Below are 20,651 nucleotides of genomic sequence, written 5' to 3'. Positions count from 1 at the left end.
TTCCATTATTTTCTTGTGTAATTTATCATCACGAATAATGTCTGTTTATAATTCATCATTATTTCCACCATTAACACCCTCCCTTCATCATTTTGATATATTTGTTTAGCTTTTATTGTATCTTTAATGTATAGTGCTACTCCTCTTTTACTTTGTTGTGCCAGGGTGGTGTATAATTTCCCATTTTTAGGATAGTCCAATATTTTATTGTGTTGTTTTTTGATGTGCATCTCTTGGAAACAAATTATATCCAATTTTAATTTCTCTAATTTATTAAAATTCCGTTTTATTTTTATTGCCAAATTCAGTCCGTTTATATTTATTGACATCAATTTTATTTTCTCTTCCATGTTTTTATTTATAATAAGGTTTTGTTGCTCTTGTTGCTCTTATCTCCCTTGCTTCCTTCAGTTTTACTTCTCTTACCATTCTTTCTTCTTGTTCTCTTTCCTCTTCTCTTTGTCTTCTATTCCTCTCTCCTGTGGCTTCCTCTCTTTGTTTAATTTCTTCTATTTCCCCCACTTTCTCTCCTTCTTGCTCTCTGAAATAGTGGTCATAAAATTGCTCCGCTTTCTCTATTGAATCTAGCCTGTGTCTCTGTTCATGCCATGTCACTATTATTTCCTCTGGTATCAGCCATCTAAAATTAATCCCTCTTTTAATTAAACATTTTGTCAAGAATTGATATTCCCTTCTTAGATCTCTAACGCTTCTTGGTATTTGCTTCAGAACTGTTCTCGCCTTCTTTCTATATTTCAACGTATTGTCTCTTGCTTTCTGTAGTCTATTCTTGTGGCTTTTTTGTGAATCTAACATGTACCTCCCTTGGTAACTTGTTCCTCAGTGCATATCTGGTCTGTACTCTAAATATTTCATCTATATATGCCATTACTTTTCCTTTTGTCGCTTCCAAGGCCCCTGCCAGCAAGTCTGCCATTATTTCTGCTAGATTTTCCTCCTTTTCTTCTTCAATGTTTTGAAATCTTAAATAATAATCAGTGCGATCCATGTCCAACAGAATATTTTTTTCTCCTTACTTTGGTCTGCTAGTGTCAGTCTATAGTCCATTTCTTCTACTCTTTTTTCTGTTATATCTGCTCTCTATTTTTCCCATGCCTTCCTCATTTTTCATCATCAATTGCTGAATGTTCTCTACCTATCTGACCTTAATAAATATAAATCACCAGCACCTGATGGATTACATCCCAGAGTTCTGGTGGAGCTGTCAGATATTATCTCAGAACCATTGTATCAAATATTTCAAAAATCCTGGAGCACAGGGGAAGTACCTGAGGATTGGAAAAGGGCTAACGTCACCACTAAGTGGATTTGTAGCTGGTTGACAAACCATATTTAATGAGTAGTCCTTATTGGTACTACGTCTACATGGAGAGAAGTAAGCAGTGGGGTACCCCAAGTCTCTGTCTTAGGCCCAGTACTCTTCAATATTTTTATAAATGAATTAGATGAGGGAATAGAAGGGAAACTCACCAAATTTGCAATGATACTAAATTGGCAGGAATAGCCAACACCACAGAAGACAAGTTCCAGATTAAAAAAGATCTTGACAAACTTGATCAATGGGCCCTATCCAACAAAATGAAATTTAATGTGGAGAAAAGCAAGGTTTTACACCTGGGCAGGAAAAATCAAACGTACAAGTACAGATTAGGTGAGACCTGGCTCAAAAACAATAACTGTGAGAGTGATCTTGGAGACATGATAGCAGTCTTCCAATATTTGAGGCGCTGCCACAGAGAGGAGGGGGTCAAACTATTTCCTAAAGTGCCTATAGGCCAGACAAGGAATAATGGATGGAAACTGAACAAGGAGAGATTTAACCTGGAAATAAGGAGAAACTTTCTGACAGTGAGGACAATTAACCAGTGGAACAGCTTGCCTCCAGAAATTGTGGGTGTTCCATCATGGTTTTAAGAAGAGACTGGACAGTCACTTGTCTGAAATGGAGGCTGGACCAGAAGACCTCCAAGATCCTTTCCAGCTTCTATTCTATTCTATTCTATTCTATTCTATTCTATTCTATTCTATTCTATTCTATTCTATTCTATTCTATTCTATTCTATTCTACTCTACCCTACCCTACCCTACCCTACTTTACTCTACTCTACTCTGCTCTGTTTTCTGATTGCTGTTCATGGATACATTCTGCTTGGCTTTTGTCTATTTGTCTTACATGGCAATCCTTATACTGTATGTTGTAAATTACTCCAGGCAGGCAAACATGCAGTAAATATGAGTAGATTAATTCTGTTCTAGTTAAGAAAAGAATCCCATCATTGTTTCTCATTTATGATGAAAAGTATGATGTGCAGGAGCAATTCATCTTGAATGTAGGTGACACACAGTTCACTTTTTTTTCTCTATAAATGCATTCACCTTATTCATGGAAACTATTAGCAATGGATATTTATGTCTGTAGGGGACAAATATATGCAGAGAGAGGGAGAGAGCAAAAAGACATATTTTAATTGTAAGTTAAGGTATTAAGAACATTCAGTGATTTTGACTGAAATATTTCAAAATTGCAAAAGCGATAACTATATATTTTAATGATTTTAGATTGCAGTAATATTAGATTAATGAAGCATCTTGAAACTTTTAAAAGAAGAGTTAAGGGGCTATTTTTGTCAGTTTGAAAAAAATACTAAGGTACATTGAAAGTTGGATGAATAGGGATCAACAAATTATAGGGTCTTTAGTCCTATATACAGGATGAAAGACCTCTTCCATTGAAATTCTTGGTATTAGTTCAATGTTTATGCAACCTAGAAATGAAGAAAATAATCATTGTAAATAGAACTTTGGCAGCTGGCTTAATTCCACTATTTCTACTAACAAGCGTTAATTTAGGACAAAATGCTTCATAATAGTATAAGAATTTCCAGGACCCAAATTGTTTCAGATCCAGAAAAAATTCATTCTGAAAAGGCTTTCCATAGAAAATGGGATTTCTCTCTCTCCCTTTCCTTGTGGTTTCTTAATTTTTTAGATTATTTTGTGTTTGAATTATTTAGAAAATATATGTATACACACATGAATATTTTTTGTTCTTGCTTTAGAATAAGCTTTAATGGTCAATCAAATTTCATTGGAAAAGTAAGGGTACTCTGGTTATTTAAATTTCAGTGAATCATATAGTAATTATGAATGAACACTGAATTTTGATTATTGTCAGATATTCATAACATTTATTTTACAACATCTCATGGTAAATGTTATATTAATACTATTTTAAAGAACTAAATGGTGAAATGTGAGATTTTGTTCTTATATATGTTGCATATTCAATGATATGTATTGAAAATTTATTGAAAATATTCAATGATTTAATTATTAAAGCAAGCTGCTTGACTTCCATTAATATAAATATAAATTTATGTTTATTAGCATGACTCTATACATCACTGCTTATTTTATCATTTGTAGGACAGAGTGAATAGTTTTGTGATGCCTGTACTCATTTTATATGTAATTAGTTGATATATTAATTTAATTCATGTATTATATTAGTTTAGTTAATTTTTCACTTATTTTACACACCCATCCACCCACACCTGCACACACATATAAATAAAATATCTCTATTTATTTAGTAAACCAATTAAACATCTGAGGAGTTGTAGATAATGGACTATGGTTTTAGGCAGTATAATTTCAGAATTATGGCTATCAAAGTAAGGAACTGATATTTCTTATCATCAAAAGATATATTTCTTTCTTTTTTTCCTTCCTTCTTTCCTTCCTTTCTTCCCTCCTTCATTTTTTTCCTTCTTAGCTAGCTATTATCTATCTGTCTACCCACCTACCTATCTTTATATTATGAAGTATTAAAAATTAACTACTTTTCCCTAAATGTTTCATTTAATTAATTTCAGTTCATCTTATCTTTCTAGGACTGCACAGTACATGAAACTGAGAACAAAATTCTGCATGTGGTAAGTGGCATTTATTGTATCATCATAGATATTAATAGTGAACTCAGGTGTCTAAATGTTAATCCTTATGTAGTCAAAAGCTCTTGGGTCATCTATACAGTCTACTTACATTCTAAGCTTTATTCTACACCAGGGGTATAGAATATCTTAAACTACCTTTTGGAGCTCTTTTATTTTAAGACTGGTATAAGTTGTTTTTCTTTTCTATAGCAAGAACTGTAGTTCATCTTATGGTCTATAAGATGTGTACTTTTATCTATCCATATTATGCTTCCACCATATATTTCTTCAGTTTACAGAAAACTGTGTCCTATATCAGTTTTTCATTCTACCATTGCACCTAGCTATAGCATTTGAAGATTTATTTAGTTGACATGCAGTCATTCAGTCCCTAGTTATCTCATGGCTAACTATTATAATGCACTCTACATGTGGCTACCCTTGAAGAGCATTCAGAAGCTACAGCTGGTGCAGAGTACGGCAGAGAGGATAGTTTGATGGGGGCGGGGAAAGAATGGCCCTGGTAATACCACTGCTCCATGAGCTGCATTGGTTGCCAGTCTGCTCTGAGTGCAATTCAAGATGTTGGTGATCACTTTTAAAGCCCTTCATGGCATGGGTCCAGGTTACTTGAGGGACCATTATAACCCATTGGGATTGGCCTGTACCACTCTTGCTGGTCGAGGAGGCATGCTGCAGGACCCATCAACCCGATCACCCAGCTGGCGGGGTCCAGAAGGGGGACCTCCTCTGCTATTGCTCATGCCCTCTGGAATATCTTGCCTCCCGATGTGAGGTTGGCCCCCAACCCTCCTATCTTTTTGTAAAGGCCTAAAAATGTTCTGCCAGTCAGCTTGGGGCCCTAGTGGGGGAACAGCACAATGGAGATTCCATCCCCCCGTTCCCAATAAAACCCTTTCCCAATAAAACAAACACGAATCAAAGGGAACAGAAACCTTTTAATGATTCTAACGAATCCCCCGGTTAAAAGGCTGCTGCAAACTAATTAACTTTGATAAGCATGAGCCTTGCCAAAACTGTCCGAGGCTGCCAAGAATAGGTTACCTAGAAATATTTTACAACACAAGTCTTCAAATACCAACTAAGATACTACAATGTCCACAAGGCTCGAGTTTCAAAACGTCTTTGCTTCCTGCAAAGAATGTCCAATTCACAGCTGGCTTTTATCTTCTTGAAGGAGGGGCCATTACGTTGCAGCCTTACTCCTGAGTCGCCCGTGCTGCTGCAGCTCCTCTTTTCTGTGAGTAGCCCTGCGCGCACGTGCACTTGGCACAGGCTCCTCGGGAACCTCCTCGTTGCTGCTGCCAGCCCCCACAATCTCTGAAGGCAGCAGTCCACTCCCTAATGGTCCTGGCCCCTCATCTGAGTCCTCGCTCTCCTCAGCCATCTGCACCTGCTGCCGACTAACCACAACACCCCCACTCCACCACCATCCTCCCCATGTGTCTTTGGTTTTAATGTTTAATTTGTGTGCTTTTACAATTTTTATATGATTAGGTCAGCTGTTAGAAGATCATTAGCATTACCAATTTAACAATGTGTTATTAAATAATACCAGTATATATGTATGGAAAAAATCTGGATTGTATTCGTTGTTATGGTTGTAAAATAAGTTTGTGTATATGTGTATTCATCATATATTTGCTAATGCTCCAGAAACAGAAAGAAGAAAACCCCCCAATCTCTAAATATTGTTTTGAATTTTTTATCTGATTGATTATTTTATCATAATCTTATAAGAGAGTAAAATTGTATCTTTTAACTATTATGCCCAAGGTTTGCTGTGTTAGACTTAAAGTTTCTTGGTTAATATACTTTTTTCCCCCCCTAGTGTAAGACTCTATCTGGTGTCTGTGATCATATAATTTCACTTTCATCTGATCCTCTCGTGTCTCAATCTGCTCACCTGGAAGTGATTCAGCTAGCAAACATCAAGCCAAGTGAAGGGCTGGTAAGATGTACACAGTTAATCAAAACTTCACCCAGGATGGAAGAAATACATTTTCTGAATAAAATGTTTATTTGGCATATCTACCCTTTGCTGCAAAACTGTATGAAGCAGTCAGATACACCATGGTCAGTATTGCATGTTAACAGTTATTTTATAAAATCCTTAAGAAAATAATATCAATTGAAATTATCTTTAAAGTACTTCAGTGGATTGTATTCCCGCAGTTTTCTAGAATTGGTTTTCAAGTTTAAATTACAGAATAATGTAAACTTTATTGTGTCTCTGACTGATAATATATTCATAATAACTTTATCATATATTATATAATACTTGTGAGGTATTCTAATACTTGAAGAAATAATCCTAATTAATTTATGAAAATGCCTTCGATATAGTCCCGTTACAAGTCTGCTTATCCAAATATATTTGTATTATTAATACTGTTTTCCCCAAATGTTGTTGCTTTAATTTCCTCACAGTTATGCTCTGTAAATTTGTTATAAAACAAAGAATAACACTTTTAATTTTTTTGGATATGTATTTGGTTTCACCTAAAATACTTGAAATCCTGAAATTATTGTTTTTTAAATTTTACAATATCCTTTGCACTCAATCTCACCTTCAATCTGCCTTCTACTGTGCTATTTTGTAGTCCCTTGTTCTAAATCTTGTATTTGTCTGAGTGTCATAGTAGCATATTAAAGTCATTTTCTATTCCACCATCTGTAATTTATTCCATGTCCCATGTCATAATCTGATTAAAATGTTTGTACTTTCATAATTCATTGGATGCTTGTACAGCTTCCCTACTCCAGTCTATCCTTTTAGAAATGCTTTTTATGACATGACCAAATTTTCTTTTTAATTGTAAAAATACCCCCCCTCTCATTTTTGCCAAAGATTTTCCCCTTTTTATTGGTTTAGATTTTAAGACTGTTCCTATGCAGAAATACTTATTAACAGTTTGGTTGTAGTATATATAGTACAATAAAACCAATTCTTTAAGTACAAAAAAGAAAATATCAGAATGGATTTTCAGATTTTTTTAAAAATGAGCTCATCTTTTTCAAATGAATTCTGTAAATTATTTTGAGTAGTGGTCATTTTGTCTATTTCTTGCTGAAACATATTATTTTGGAATCAAATAGAAAGTTGTTTTTATTAGCCTAGAAATGGAAAATATTTTATAAATGACGTTTACATAAATTACATGATGTTAAAAATAATTAGAATGAAAAGATAATTATTCAAATTTTCTTATAATTATTATTGATACTTGATGTTTTAAAATATCTTTTGGCATTTTTGACATAGGAAGTACAAACAAAGGAGCTATGTAATCAAGTTTCACATAGAGTTTTGTTTTCCCGGAGATTTATGTATCAAATTGCTGTCAACTTGGAAGTTCCGATAATGGTAGAGAAATAAGTTACAAAAAATACAATGTAAGGAAGATATAGTAAGGAATATAGATAAAATTTCTTAATATAAGGGAAGAATAACAGTTTCAGAAATGGAGGCAAATGAAATTAGTGTTATGGTTGATGTTTCACTTGGACCAAATAGTAAATGGTAATGGCAAGAAGGAAAGGATAGCAAAGGGAACAAATTGCTCAAGCCATATTAAAAAAATCAATTACAATTTGGTTTCAATTGTGTGGTATATTATTCTACTGCTATAATACCTACCAATATTATTGCAACATCAATGTAAGGATTAAGGCTTTAAATAGTTCTCAGGGCAGAGATGACCGTAGAGATAGAACAGCCATTTCAAGGCCACCAAGAACTACACCAAGTATCCATTAATGGGTGAGGAAGAAATCATGATTTTAAAAAAGGAATCAAGTTAAGTGGTCAAGGAAATATGAGATTTACTGCCAAGTCCAAGTTGAAAAACTTGAGTTAGGTCATTTGTGAACTTGGTTGATATATTAAAATAAATTGGATATTTTTGTCCAATACAACTGGTATTGAATGTGCTATGTATATTGACTATATATTATCTGCGAATATTTTAACAATTCATAAGCAGGATACAAAACCTTTTGTATTAGATCTTGGTAGAATTTTTAAGAAATAATCATGGAAGTGTTGGGTGGAGAATCTTTCAAGATTCCTTATATGTAATCAATTCATAGAAATTTTCCATCAGCTGGGTAAAGATGTCAATATCTGTAGGAGAAGATTTTGTGTCACTGGTTTTATGATAAAGTGTTGAACTTCTGAAAAGAATAATGTTGTTTGATTACTTGATAAAGCAGGTGCTTACTGATGCAATGAGTTCCCTGTTCATTCTCATATGTGTGAAATAATAGGGATTGCAAATAAATTTTTATATACTTCAGCTGAGCCACTGATTGGCAATCTTTCCATCAGGACATATATGCCACATTCATTGAATATGTGTGAATGCCTGTAAAGACACATACACTTTGTTTTGATATTTATATGTCTTAAATTTTGGGTTTGTGTCTTTTAAAGAGTTGTATTAAGTATCATAGTCTAATTTATTTTAAGTTGACAGAATTTTTAAACTTTTTAAAATCATTGTAATACATTTTAATAATTAGCTATGGTGAAATATTTTATATTTAAGCATACCTTAAAAATGTTTAAAAGATTGTTTTCATTATTTTACTAGTAAAATCAATTGTTAGACAAGTTACACAATTAAGTTGAACTTTCATAATGCTAAATATATTGTTTTGATAACCAGTAACAAAATAAAGAATTTTGTAGGATCAGGCAGAGAAATAGGCATATGAATATCATGAGTAATTACAGTTTAAATCTTCCTCCTGTATGAATCTGAGGTGAAATGTGACTTTGAATATCCTAGATTTCTATCTCATCTCTAAATTCCCTGAGTATCCTTTCCTGTGGCCCACAGATGATGCCTTTCAAAGTTAGAAGAATTAGTAACGAGCTCTCTTTCAGTGTGTATGTTTGTTGATATGGGTATGTATTGGTGTGTGTGTTTGTGTGTGTGTTTATATTTTCTTGCAATATAAAAAATAGTTTTTAAAAATATATATTAATTATTCTGTTCTATTTTTTCATTACCTTAACTTTAAGCATAGCTTTTTTATAAGTTTTGCCTTCTGTCACTTTGAATGTTATAGAAGTAATGTGTTTACTTTACAACAATATAACATGTTCTTAGGAATTGAGTATTATGCCATAAAATTGATACATACACCAAATGTACTTTGTTATGATATTCAAAGGCATAAGGCTTGTAGAATACATTAGCCAGAGTGTATATGGAGCAAAGCTTTTTCATGAAGGAGATGTATACTTGTTTGTGCAGAGCACACTGTGTCTGTATATTGTTTTTTTTTTAAAGATTTACAAGGCCATTTATCTCAAAGCACAACTCTGGGTAGTTTACAACAATGAAAATACAAACAAACCCAATACAACCCAAACTAGATAAACCCAATCTAGCCCCTCAGCCATCCTTCTTCAAAGCATCCAATGAACAATCTCTTTATTACTATGGAAAAGTTGCTTCTAGATCCTTCTCAATGAGAAGAGGAAGGATGGGACTTAGAAAATAAAATATTATTTAATTGGAAAAAGAAAAAAAAAAAATTATTAAAAAAAGGGTGGTTTAAATAAGGGTTTTAATAATAACCAGCAGCTTAAATTGTTCCTGGAAAGACTGAAACTAGTGAAGCTTATGCCACAGTGGTGCAGCATGGGTGAATCATATGGGTCTGTATGTGTGTGTGTGGGTGAAGGTTAAGGAAAACAAAGGAAACAATGCCTAGAAAAGCATACATATTTGTGAATTGAAAAACAAAACTACACTTATTGAAGAAAATCTGCCATTTATATATTCATTAATTTTGTCAGTTAACAATCCAAAACTTTGAGAATTAAATATATAAATTAATGCTTTCAACATTTGTAACCAACCCACCAGAAAGAAGCATGCAACCATATAAAAAATAGGTGTATTTTTTGGACTGCATATAATTGGTGAATGAAAGGTATCTTAGTCTTATGACACACTGTAGATGCATACTACATCTAATTCCATTGCCTCAAGTTAATTTTCAAATCATTGATATGTATGTCAAAAGAATGTACTCAAAATATTTCTTAGACTCACTGTAGTTAACTGACTTAGAAAATTTATTATTAACTGATTAATATGTCTTCAAAATCGCATTTTGTTACATTACATTGTAGTTCTTTGAGGTCTTCACATTGCAGTACCAAGTAATTCAAAAAATTAAATTTAACTCAATTTAGTTACAATAATTGTAGCATCCCAAAGCATTTCTTTTAAGTCAGCGGTGTCCAACCTTTCCAGCTTGGCAGCCTCACCCATCGCGGGCTAGTGGTGGTGTGAGTGACAGGTGCATGTCCATAGCTACCTTTGAGGAGTGCCGGGTGTCCTCCACTCATTTCAGTGTGCTCACGTGCGAAGTTCCCCTCGCACGAGTGATGTGTGTGTGCTTGAGCAGAGCACACTTGTGCTCATGTGCGAAGCTTCTGTCACGCGAGCAGAAGGTGATCGTGAGTGAAGCTCCATTCTTGTGAAAGGAGCTTTGTGCGTGCTTGCCGCCGCTCAGGAGCTTCATGTGTGCACACTTGCTCATCTCTCCTGCAGCCCGGTTTCAAACAGGCAGCAGCCTGGTAATGGGCCATAGCCTGAACATTGGAGATCCGTTTTAAGTGAAAAAATTATGATTAATATTTTCTATTAACTTTGAACAATTATTTCAATATTTTATTGAAGCATTATTCAATAAGTAAATTAAGGCTATTGTAGTTATATGAAGTTTTTTGGGAATATCTATAATTTATTTTGCTGATTTCCCTCTTTATATATCTTTATAAATCATGGTCTGGCTCATTTGATATTTCTTTCTCTTTCTCTCCTACTCCCCTCTCCATTTATGTTCTTATTACCATGGAGTGACAACCTAAAGTATTGCTGATTTATTTTTTTCTAAAAGATGGATTTTATATTTCTTTGAAAATATGTTGGTGTTTATGTGTGAGTATCTCCTTTAATTAGATTGGGTTTTTGAATTCCTAATATTTTATTTTTTAGATGTACTGTTTTTGAAAATACTGTAGCTAGTTTTCTATTTTTAATCATCAAATTTATTTTATTAATAATTGTTTTTGTAACAGTGACCTTTGAACTATTACCTTACAAGCTCCCTATTATGCCTGTGCAAGTGGTTGTATATGAGCACATGCATAACTTACCACATTTACATACATTTAATTTGTGCAAAACAAAATTACACCCCCACCTCCCATTGCTACGAAACATGTTTTAAAACTAAATATGAAAACACCTACAAGACAGTATTGTGGTTTCCCCCATTTAGATCATTATAAACCAGACATTGTACAATGATACATGGGCAGAAAGAAAATAGAAAAGATGAAATAGATGTTTACAGTGAAAGAATTTGACTGCTTTTTTTCTTCTTCCAGGAGTTCAATATCTGGCAAAGACTGGTTGAAAAGTTTTCTTTAGTTTTCACCCTGCAGGATAAATAAATAAAAATGTATCATTTAATGTCTATGTTTTATTGACTAAAGTGGACTATTTCATGTTAAAATTCACATTTGACATGACAACATAATAGTTGTTTTCTAAAAAATCGCAACAAAATATTTATATAAAATAGGAAGATGAATCTCCATTGCAAATTTTAAAGATTTTGGGGTTATATTTTGCTGCTTAGTGAAAAGAACTAGGTTTAGTAGTAACAAAATATACAGATGGATAGCTTCAAAATCCAGAATGGGACATCTTGCCACAGCCAATTCGCCACAGGACAGCTCACCACAGCCAACTCTCCGCAGAACAATTTAACAATTCAATTATTTAAAATAAACATTATTTTAATTTTTCACATTTCATTTTGTCCCTCCTTTTGCTCCTTTCCTTAATTATTCTATTGCACCATTTCTTTGATATTGGTAGAACTCTTGTCCCACAGCGAGTTGTCCTGTGGCAGGTTGGCTATGGCTAGTTGTCCCATGATGAGTTGGACATGGTGAATTGTTATAGATTCCCCAAATTAAAAGCCCATTAAAACTAAATGGAGGGGAAACAAAAAAGAAATTCTCTGTCAAGCCTTGATGCAGGGCAATTATCAAGAAATAATACACCAAAGGAAGTTCTGTCAGCAAGAAACCATGTTGTACAATTTCCCAAATACTAATTGTTTTTTTTAAAAAAATAAGCAAAATGACAGTTTTTATGGATAGAAAATAATATGAAGTTTTAACTATATAATCAAGAGCAAATAATCCTTTATCTTGGAAGCCATTTAAATATTAGTATAAAATAATATGGAGGACAAAATATTTAAACAAAATGTTATTTATTTTAAGCTAACAAGCTATATCCCCTAAATTGTTTGTCTAATATAGAACAGAGGTCATTTTCTTCTATTGGATAGTTGCAGTTTAAAAAGTGTAACTGTGTTATGTTAAGACAGAAGAACAAAAAAAGTTGTTGATAATAAATTTTTTTAAAAATCCCACAAAGAACAGAGCTAGTTTAAAAAAAACCTCCTTAAAATTAAAGTAGGATAAAAATATATTTAACCCAGATAATTTGATATGTGAAGCTAACTTCTTCAGGAAGACAATTTGACAGAGTTCAGTAAAAGGAAGTATTAGAGTTGTTTATGGAACACATTGAAGTGTTCTTAAATCAGATTTTAAACAATGTGCAAATTAAGAAAATAGTTAATCATGTTCATCAAAGAACAATTAAAAGTAAATCCATACTTATCATTCAAGCATCTTGTTTATTGAAAAAAGTTTGGAGACTGATTATAATTATGCACAATTAAATAATACATGGAAATAAATTTTTCAAAGTTTTTTTCCACACCTTTCTTAGAATTCCTCTCCCCCCCCTCCCCCCACCATTAACAGGCAAGTCAGGCAACATGCTTGGTCATTTCTATTTACCAGGGGTGTAAAAACACAAATAAATGGATGCTTTAGTTCAATTGATCATAATTATGGGTTCAACAGAGTAAAACTGGAAATCAGTTTCTTTACCTGGCACCCTAGACTTATCTATCAATTATGCATTCAAAAATATTAAAACCATAGAGAGACAGGCTGGATCTGTCATTTAAGAAATGTATCAATGGGTTCTGTAAAAATTAGACTGGAAAAATATAACCTTACATTTGTATCAGCATGAATTGGAACTTTATGTTCACTGTAGGCTTTAAATTCATTTGAACATTTGGAAACATTCTAAATTGTAAAGAATACAACATTTTTCAGTAAAGTTCATAGAATTAAGGTATTTTATGGTAACTGTTAATTTTAAAAGAAATTTAATCTATTGAGAATTTTACTAAAGTTCAGTGTTGAATTATATATATCAACTGATTATACATCAATTTCACACAGTCCTTGAATCATTTATAACTTTGCAAAATAAATGCTTACATATATTAGAAACTTTTTTATTGATTCTGTTAGTACTGTAAGTAAATAGTTCAATGATTATGATTTGAAATGCTTTATAATAATTATCTATTTTTTTGTTTCACTCAGCATATATTTCACTGAACATGTTTATTAAAATATTAATATGTTAAATCCTCTGAAATCAGTACATGCTTCTTACTTTATTGACGAAGAATTGACCCATTTTTTATCATGAAAAGATGGCCTTACCTTTTACAATCTTTCCCCATTTTCTTTCATGGTGACTTCTTGAAACTTTGGATTTTTTAAAATGTTAAGATATCTCTTCAAATAATTATAAAAAATCCTATATAGCTTCCTGTTACCATGAAACCATATGTTGTGCAGTATAAAATGATTGACACATCTGAGAAGTATGCCTGATTTGATTCAGTACACATCTGGATTTGCCCAGTATTTTTGATTGCCTTTATGGTTTATAGTGGTCTACCTATAGATTGTACTTATAAAAGTGAGACTATGCATCCAGCTCCAGGATAGTAGACATGAACATGCTGCCATATGGAATTATTTTAAATAATTTTATGGTTCATTACAGTTGTTGCTTGAAGATTGAGAATATGCTTCATATCATACAAATCTAAGTCAGATGATAAATCATTACAAACAAATGAATAACATCCGAAGATAGTTGCTACAAAATTTAAAATAATTTACATCTAATATATATTGATCTTGGATGTTTTTTGAGGAATGGGATGGAATCACTTTTTAAAATTTATTCAGAGTACTATTCTATTGTATCACTCAACTGTTAGTAGATAATTTTAGATAGATGAGAAATGTATTTTGGATGATAGTATGGAAAGACTTTTCAAATTCTTTCCCATGATGTCTTTTTCTTAGGGTATGTACATTAAATCTACATATGATGGTCTCCATGTAATTACTGGAACAACAGAAAATGTAAGTATTGATAATACGTTCTTTTGAGCTCCAAATTTAACTTTAGATTAATTTATCCCTGTGATTGCCTATCTTAATTGCAAAGGATCAGGAATATGTTATGTTGCTTATTCATCCATAGTTCACCCTATGGACACTCTACTGTAATAATTTATATAATAGCAACCCTAAATATATAGTGCTGTAGTTGGAATTTCAGAAACTCTCCAGCTCTCATCTAAATTCACTTGTGCAGTTCAAATAATACAAAACAGGTTGGTTTGACATTAATTTATGCATAAAACATGACAAACTGTTCCTTCACTCCCATACCACACACTGGGAAATAACAATATTTAATTTGTAAGGGCTTACTGTGTCATGTAAATGTACCACACTCGAAACTTCCAGTGGGAATAAACAATAGAGGGGTCTCTAGCTTAGGTTAAATTTATGACAATGTTCTTTTCCACAAGTTACTTTTGCACTAAATTCACACAGTACATAGTAAATCCTATGACTGCTGACCAATCCACAGACTTGAAGGAACAAATAGGTCACTACACATAAGTATGTGCATTGATAAATCTGGCTTGTTATATGATACGTTATGAACATTGTCTTCTTAAAATAATGATCATACATTTCAATTTTGATAAAGGCCTAACATCTCTAAATATAAACTATTTATCATCTTAATAGCCATCATATGGTGTTTTTTTTTATAGAAGGTCCTTGTTTAAATATTTATTTCCAGCTTACCAAAACTAGAAGGATCCCCATCCCTGTATAATTGTACACATGGATAATTTAACTGAATATATGTAAGTCAGAGTTACAGCTTGCTGCTACAGTTGTCTCACCTTTTCATATTATTTGAATCATCATGAATAGTTGAGAGAGCTACTAATGCTCCATTTTTAGGTCAGCACAATACACATGAATGCCCAATCTAGTTTTCTTTTCTGTTGGTTGATATTACTTGGTTAACATTTCTCTTAGAGTAGAAATGATATTAGATCAAGTTATAGATTAACAGAGTTGGAAGGGACCTTGTAGGTCATCTAGTCCAACAGGGAGTTGGACTAGATGACCTACGCCCAAGCAGGAGACCCTACACCATTTCTGACAAAATGATTGGCAGTCCAATCTCTTCTTGAAAGCTTCCAGTAATAAAGCTTCCACAGCTTCCGAAGGCATGCTGTTCCATTGGTTGATTGTTCTCAAATTATCTGGGTTACTCATTCATACACATTACATGAGTGATCCAATGGGTGTATATGAAATTAAACAAAACTGATTGAGTTCAAAGCTAAATGGGACCATACAGAATTGCAAATATGTGTATGAATGTGAGTTTATAGAAGAATCTCATAGATTGTTAGCTTTGTTTGTTTTTCTTTTGAATCAGTATATTTTACCAGTATGACGAATCCTTGACTAAAGGATGTGTTTATTACTTCTTAAACTGCTAAATTCTATATTAGCAACATGTTTACATGAACAGTTGTTAGAAAGATATTATTCTGAGCATCTCTTAAAATATACGTAACATTTAAGATATCCACCAATCTTGACAAATACAAGCTTTTTTGAAAGGAATGCACTGCTTATAATCATCATATATAATAGGTAAATTTATTCAGAAAGACATACTTTCATATTTGGGCAGAACTAAGTTATGTTTATAAATCCAATTTAATAAATGACACTCAACAGCATTCAGGAAGCTACTGGTATAATCAAACAAGTTTAGGTACACTTATCCTTTTTGTAGATAAGAAAAATCCATTTATTGTAATTTAGAAATAGCTGTGCAATTGTAATTTTAAATAATTCAAAATCATCAGTTAATTTAATTTAATTAGAACAATTCATAGTAATTTTAGATGCACTGATATATTTATGAATTTGGCACATCATTCCTGGGTGTTTTTTTTTATTGTTTTTAACCTGGCAAAATCTTGGGAAGAAATTAGGTAAATGAGTTGGGACTTTGCCAATAGCATAATAACCACGAGCCCAGAGGATTGAATCATCAGTTCTATAGCAATGGTCACTGGATTGACTGGGCGACTTACCAAGGGATCATTGTTATAGTCTGATATGTTTTACACTGGACTGTCCACCGGGCTGGTTGGAGTTCTCTCACTATCCTTAGGAGACGTATTGAACACTTAGGAGACGTATTTCACTTTTAAGGGAACTTCAGGGCTATCTCACAGATTCTCTGGTGGTTTTGCCAATTTTTTGGGAGTACCTGGAGTTGCCTTCTGGGTTGGGCATGCAGCTCAGCAGTCAGCAGTTCAGTGCCCCTCCTTCCTGAACCTAAAGCAGCCAGCAGATCATTGATGTGGGCTCTGCTCACATGGCAGCTGTTTCGGAGCCTCTTTCTTTTCAGGGTGGGATCTTCACCACCCACATCTTAGCCGGTATTTGGATCAAACCAGGTCATGTGAGGACATACCTCACATGGAGGGTGGGGGTCGCCCCTGGAGATAGAGGTGTTGTAGACCTTGTCAGTTAACCTGTCTTGGAAACATCCAATCAAGATGTCTTCTGGCCAGTTGGTCAGTCGGCAGGCCAGGTCATAAAACTCCTGGGTGTACTTGGCCGTTCACTGTGCCCTTGTCTGATAATTTTTATGTGGTCTCTGGCTTTGCAATCGACTAAGGGGCTGAAGTTGGCTGGTCAGTGAGGTTTGCCACTTGGGCCAGGACTTCTGGTGCTTTAAGGTTACCAAAAGCCCCCCTCAGGAACTTTATGGCTTACCCCAGCATCCAGTCCTCTCAATCTGGCTTGCCTACAATCAGTTCTTCCTCCTGCTCCTCCTGCTCCACTCACATCTCCCTCTGGCAGCTGCCATGACTCCCATGGATGAATGTCACTTCCATGGGCTTCTTCTTCCCATGTCACTCTTCCTTTTTCCCAATGCCAAGGGACCATCAAGATCTTAGCAGGTCATCCTCTCCTAGACATTCGGATAGATCCAGCCCTCCAGGAGGGGGTTTCGAGGATGCTTCCCCCCCCCCGGGCTTTGATCTCTTCCTGATTGCTTCCTTGAGCTGACATCATTTGCATGGTCTCCACGGTAGAGGCAATTTCTCTCCATGTTGACCACAACTGCAGAGCTCACCTAATATCAGACCTATTTCAATCTGATCCCTTAGGAAAAAAAGACCCTCAATTTCACTTGGTTGAAGCAAAAGATTCCTTTACTAAAAGATGTTGACTGTAGTAAATTCAGGTGAGCTCTGGGTTTCCCATGTTGAAAAGATACAGAAAGGTTTTCCCTCTGTGACCAGTCTATGTTCAGCTAATTGGAACTCGCCAAAGTGTTTTGAGAATCCTGAGGTGTTTTTGTGCAATCTACATTCTTTCTCAGGATGCCAGGCCTTGGATACTGGTACAAACTGGCTCCAAGCTTTTCTGGTCTTTATCACCTTTCATTCCCCGCCTCCCTATTTCTCATCTCTCTCTCACAATTTTATTTGATATATCCTCCCCCTTTTAGCCTTTGATGGCAGGATGCCTGTGAAGCACCAAGCCGAGCTTTGAATATTAGCAACTGCTCCATTCTAAGCTCATTCTTCTAAATCACATAATGTAAAAAGAGCATTTCAGTTTTCAATGTATTTTCCATGTCACATATACAAAGATATAGCTATTGCTGGTAAAAGGGCATGGAAATAATTCAAAAAGATACATTCAATGTTAGAAGTCAGAAAGTGCTGGTATAAAATACTGCTAGGATAAGCCAGATTTGTGTGTTTTCAAAATAGATTTTGTCATTTCCAAATGGGTAGGTCAATCCTGGGATATACTAGAAATTGTATAAGGAATAGCAAAAATATAGAACTCTGTTACATTCATCCTCTGACTGTATTTTAAGATCATTTGCACTTACAACTATTGCCTAAACAGTGTGAAATTTTATGTTATAATTGTAATAACAACAAAATTTAATACAGTCAGAGATCCAAAACACATACAATAAGAGAACTGTAAATTAATTAATTACAACTAAATGAGCTATTATTGGCGGTTTATGTAAAAGAATCCAAACTTTAAAAGGCAATTTTAGCATTGGAATAAAAAATACTGTCAAATAACATAAATTAAATAGAAGCTTTTGTATTATGAATTTTCTTTGGAGAGACATTATTGTGAAACATATTTGTGTTTTCATGGATTATTAGAATAAGTTTAGAAAAATATATATTATGTCCTGTTTGAAAATATGTGTTAGTGTCTTGTTGTTAAGAAATGTTATGGAGGCTACAGAAAATTCCTTTTGCTTTTAAATTTATATATCCAATTTAAGTGGGTCCGTTATTTGTTGCATTCTGAGAATGGCTTCTTCTAAATATCCTTATTGTATAAACTGTGGAATTCTGTGTTATAAATGATTCAAAATGCCTTTTCATTGGGATACACTTAGTATGTCTTTTATAAATGAAAATGCATATGATATGCTTATCATTTTCTTTATCCCGTGGAGGAAAAATCAGTGATGTCAAGGAGTTAACAGTTAATATAGAGGACTGAAACAGTTAATATAGAGGACTGAAAATCACCCACCTTTGTTCACAAAACCATGATCATGTTAATGTTTCTCTGTAGATATGATTGTGAAGATAACTTGCTTTCCAGCTTCTCATACCAGAGTATTAATTCATATCTCCACATAAAGGTCAGCTTTCATGCTAGACATTCAGTACACATCCCCAGCAAGTAATTGTTATTGTACAGTACCAAAAAGTAGGTGGCAGATGAAGTAGGGGAAATGACTTCTCCTTCCTTCTTCAGGCTACTTTCTGATTTATTTATTTACATTTATAAATTACATAGGTAGTTTTTTCAGGATTAAATACAGCAATCTACCTAGAACTGAAAAACATAACTTTTTTCAGTTGGAGATGCTACCGTAATTGTAGCATACTGCTTCAGTTTGGCTGAAGTCTGTTGTTCTGCCTTCCTCCTGTTGTTTGGATTTTAAAGCAAATATTGCTGTTTTTTAAAAAAATAAATACTGTCTTGGTAATTATTGGATTTTTATTGATGAGGTTTTTGAGTCATTTTGTTACTTTCATGAGCTGGTATGAACAGATTCGCTACTTATCTCACAAACAAGTACTTTACCATTATTTCCACATATAAAGGTAATGAAAAAAAGGTAATGAACATTCATGTTCAAATTAAAATACAGTTACAGAAATAATCATTTTAGAAATATTTTTGCAATCTGCAGATTTTACATTTATACTTGGCAAAAATCTAATTGGTGGTCAAGTTAGCAAACTGGTTAACCATATTAAAAAAGACTTTTATATTGCAACTATTAATAGAATTATATTAAAAGATATAAAATATTCCTTTGCCCCCACCTCAAGATCCTAAAGAGAATGTTCTGACTGTTGAAGGATAGTATTTAGAAAGAATGGGAGAACAATGGAAGATAATGGGTTAAAGTTGAATGCTTGAAAGTTACTTTGAAATAATAGTTTCTATGCAGAATTATGGATTTACTTAATTGTGTGTGTGAATTTATATTTGAAGTTTTCTATTTGTTTCCATATTTACATCCTAACTGGAAAATAATAAAAAATGACATATGCCCAAGAATTCCTAACTTACATATTTTAAAATTTTAAAATAAATTTACATATTTACAAAACTATTTACTGGAAAATTTAAATACAACCTTCCTAGCTTAATTATTTTTATTTGTGCAAAAGGAGAGATGATAATCCGTAAGAATTGTATTCTTTATCATCTCTTTTATTTTAAATTCAGTCACCTGCAGATCGATGTAAGAAAATCCATGCTGGCGATGAAGTGATTCAAGTTAATCACCAAACTGTGGTATGTATAATTGAATTCTGTTTCATTTGAAGATGAAGATGCATTAGTTTATCAGCAACTCAAGTTAACAATTTTGGTTTATTATGTTAAGCAGCATCTGCATGAGATATTTAAAAATTAATAATTCGTACATGTATTCACTTCTTAATTTTAATTTAAAAAAAAACATAGCTGGCCAGTTTGTAAAACTTAGATTCTCCCTCTTAGAAAAAGTTTTTTTTTCATGATAATATTCTGCTACTTAATGGATATATTGAACCATGATGGCACAGTGGTTAGAATGCATTACTGCTGCAGGCTGCTTCTGTTGACTGCCAATTGCCAGCAGTTCGGCAGTTCAAATCTCATTGGCTCAAGGTTGACTCAGCCTTCCATCCTTCTGAGGTCGGTAAAATGAGGACCCAGATTGATGAGGGTAATATGCTGACTCTGTAAACAGCTTAGAGTGGGCTGTAAAGCACTGTGAATCAGTG

General features: G+C 33.5%; 1 protein-coding gene across 6 annotated transcripts in view; it reads left to right on the top strand.

Annotated features, from left to right (window-relative positions):
* The window catches only part of CNKSR2 (connector enhancer of kinase suppressor of Ras 2), a 264,189-nt gene that overhangs the window by 77,555 nt on the left and 165,983 nt on the right, over positions 1-20,651 (top strand). For 5 of the 6 annotated variants that reach the window (XM_087966919.1, XM_087966920.1, XM_026674911.2 and 2 more), the window contains exons 5-8: positions 3,915-3,956; positions 5,809-5,928; positions 14,275-14,334; positions 20,110-20,178. In XM_087966919.1, coding sequence (XP_087823045.1) covers positions 3,915-3,956; positions 5,809-5,928; positions 14,275-14,334; positions 20,110-20,178 — 291 coding nt within the window. The remainder of the gene's footprint in view (positions 1-3,914; positions 3,957-5,808; positions 5,929-14,274; positions 14,335-20,109; positions 20,179-20,651) is intronic. The other variant, XM_087966922.1, reaches the window with a different exon arrangement.

Source organism: Notechis scutatus, chromosome 5 (assembly GCF_049901735.1).
Source record: "Notechis scutatus isolate UNSWTSFEM ecotype Mainland chromosome 5, rNotScu1.2, whole genome shotgun sequence".
In the NCBI taxonomy this organism is placed as follows: domain Eukaryota; kingdom Metazoa; phylum Chordata; class Lepidosauria; order Squamata; family Elapidae; genus Notechis; species Notechis scutatus.
The sequence above is the reverse complement of the archived record's forward strand: the minus strand, read 5'-3'. Positions and strand labels throughout refer to the sequence as shown.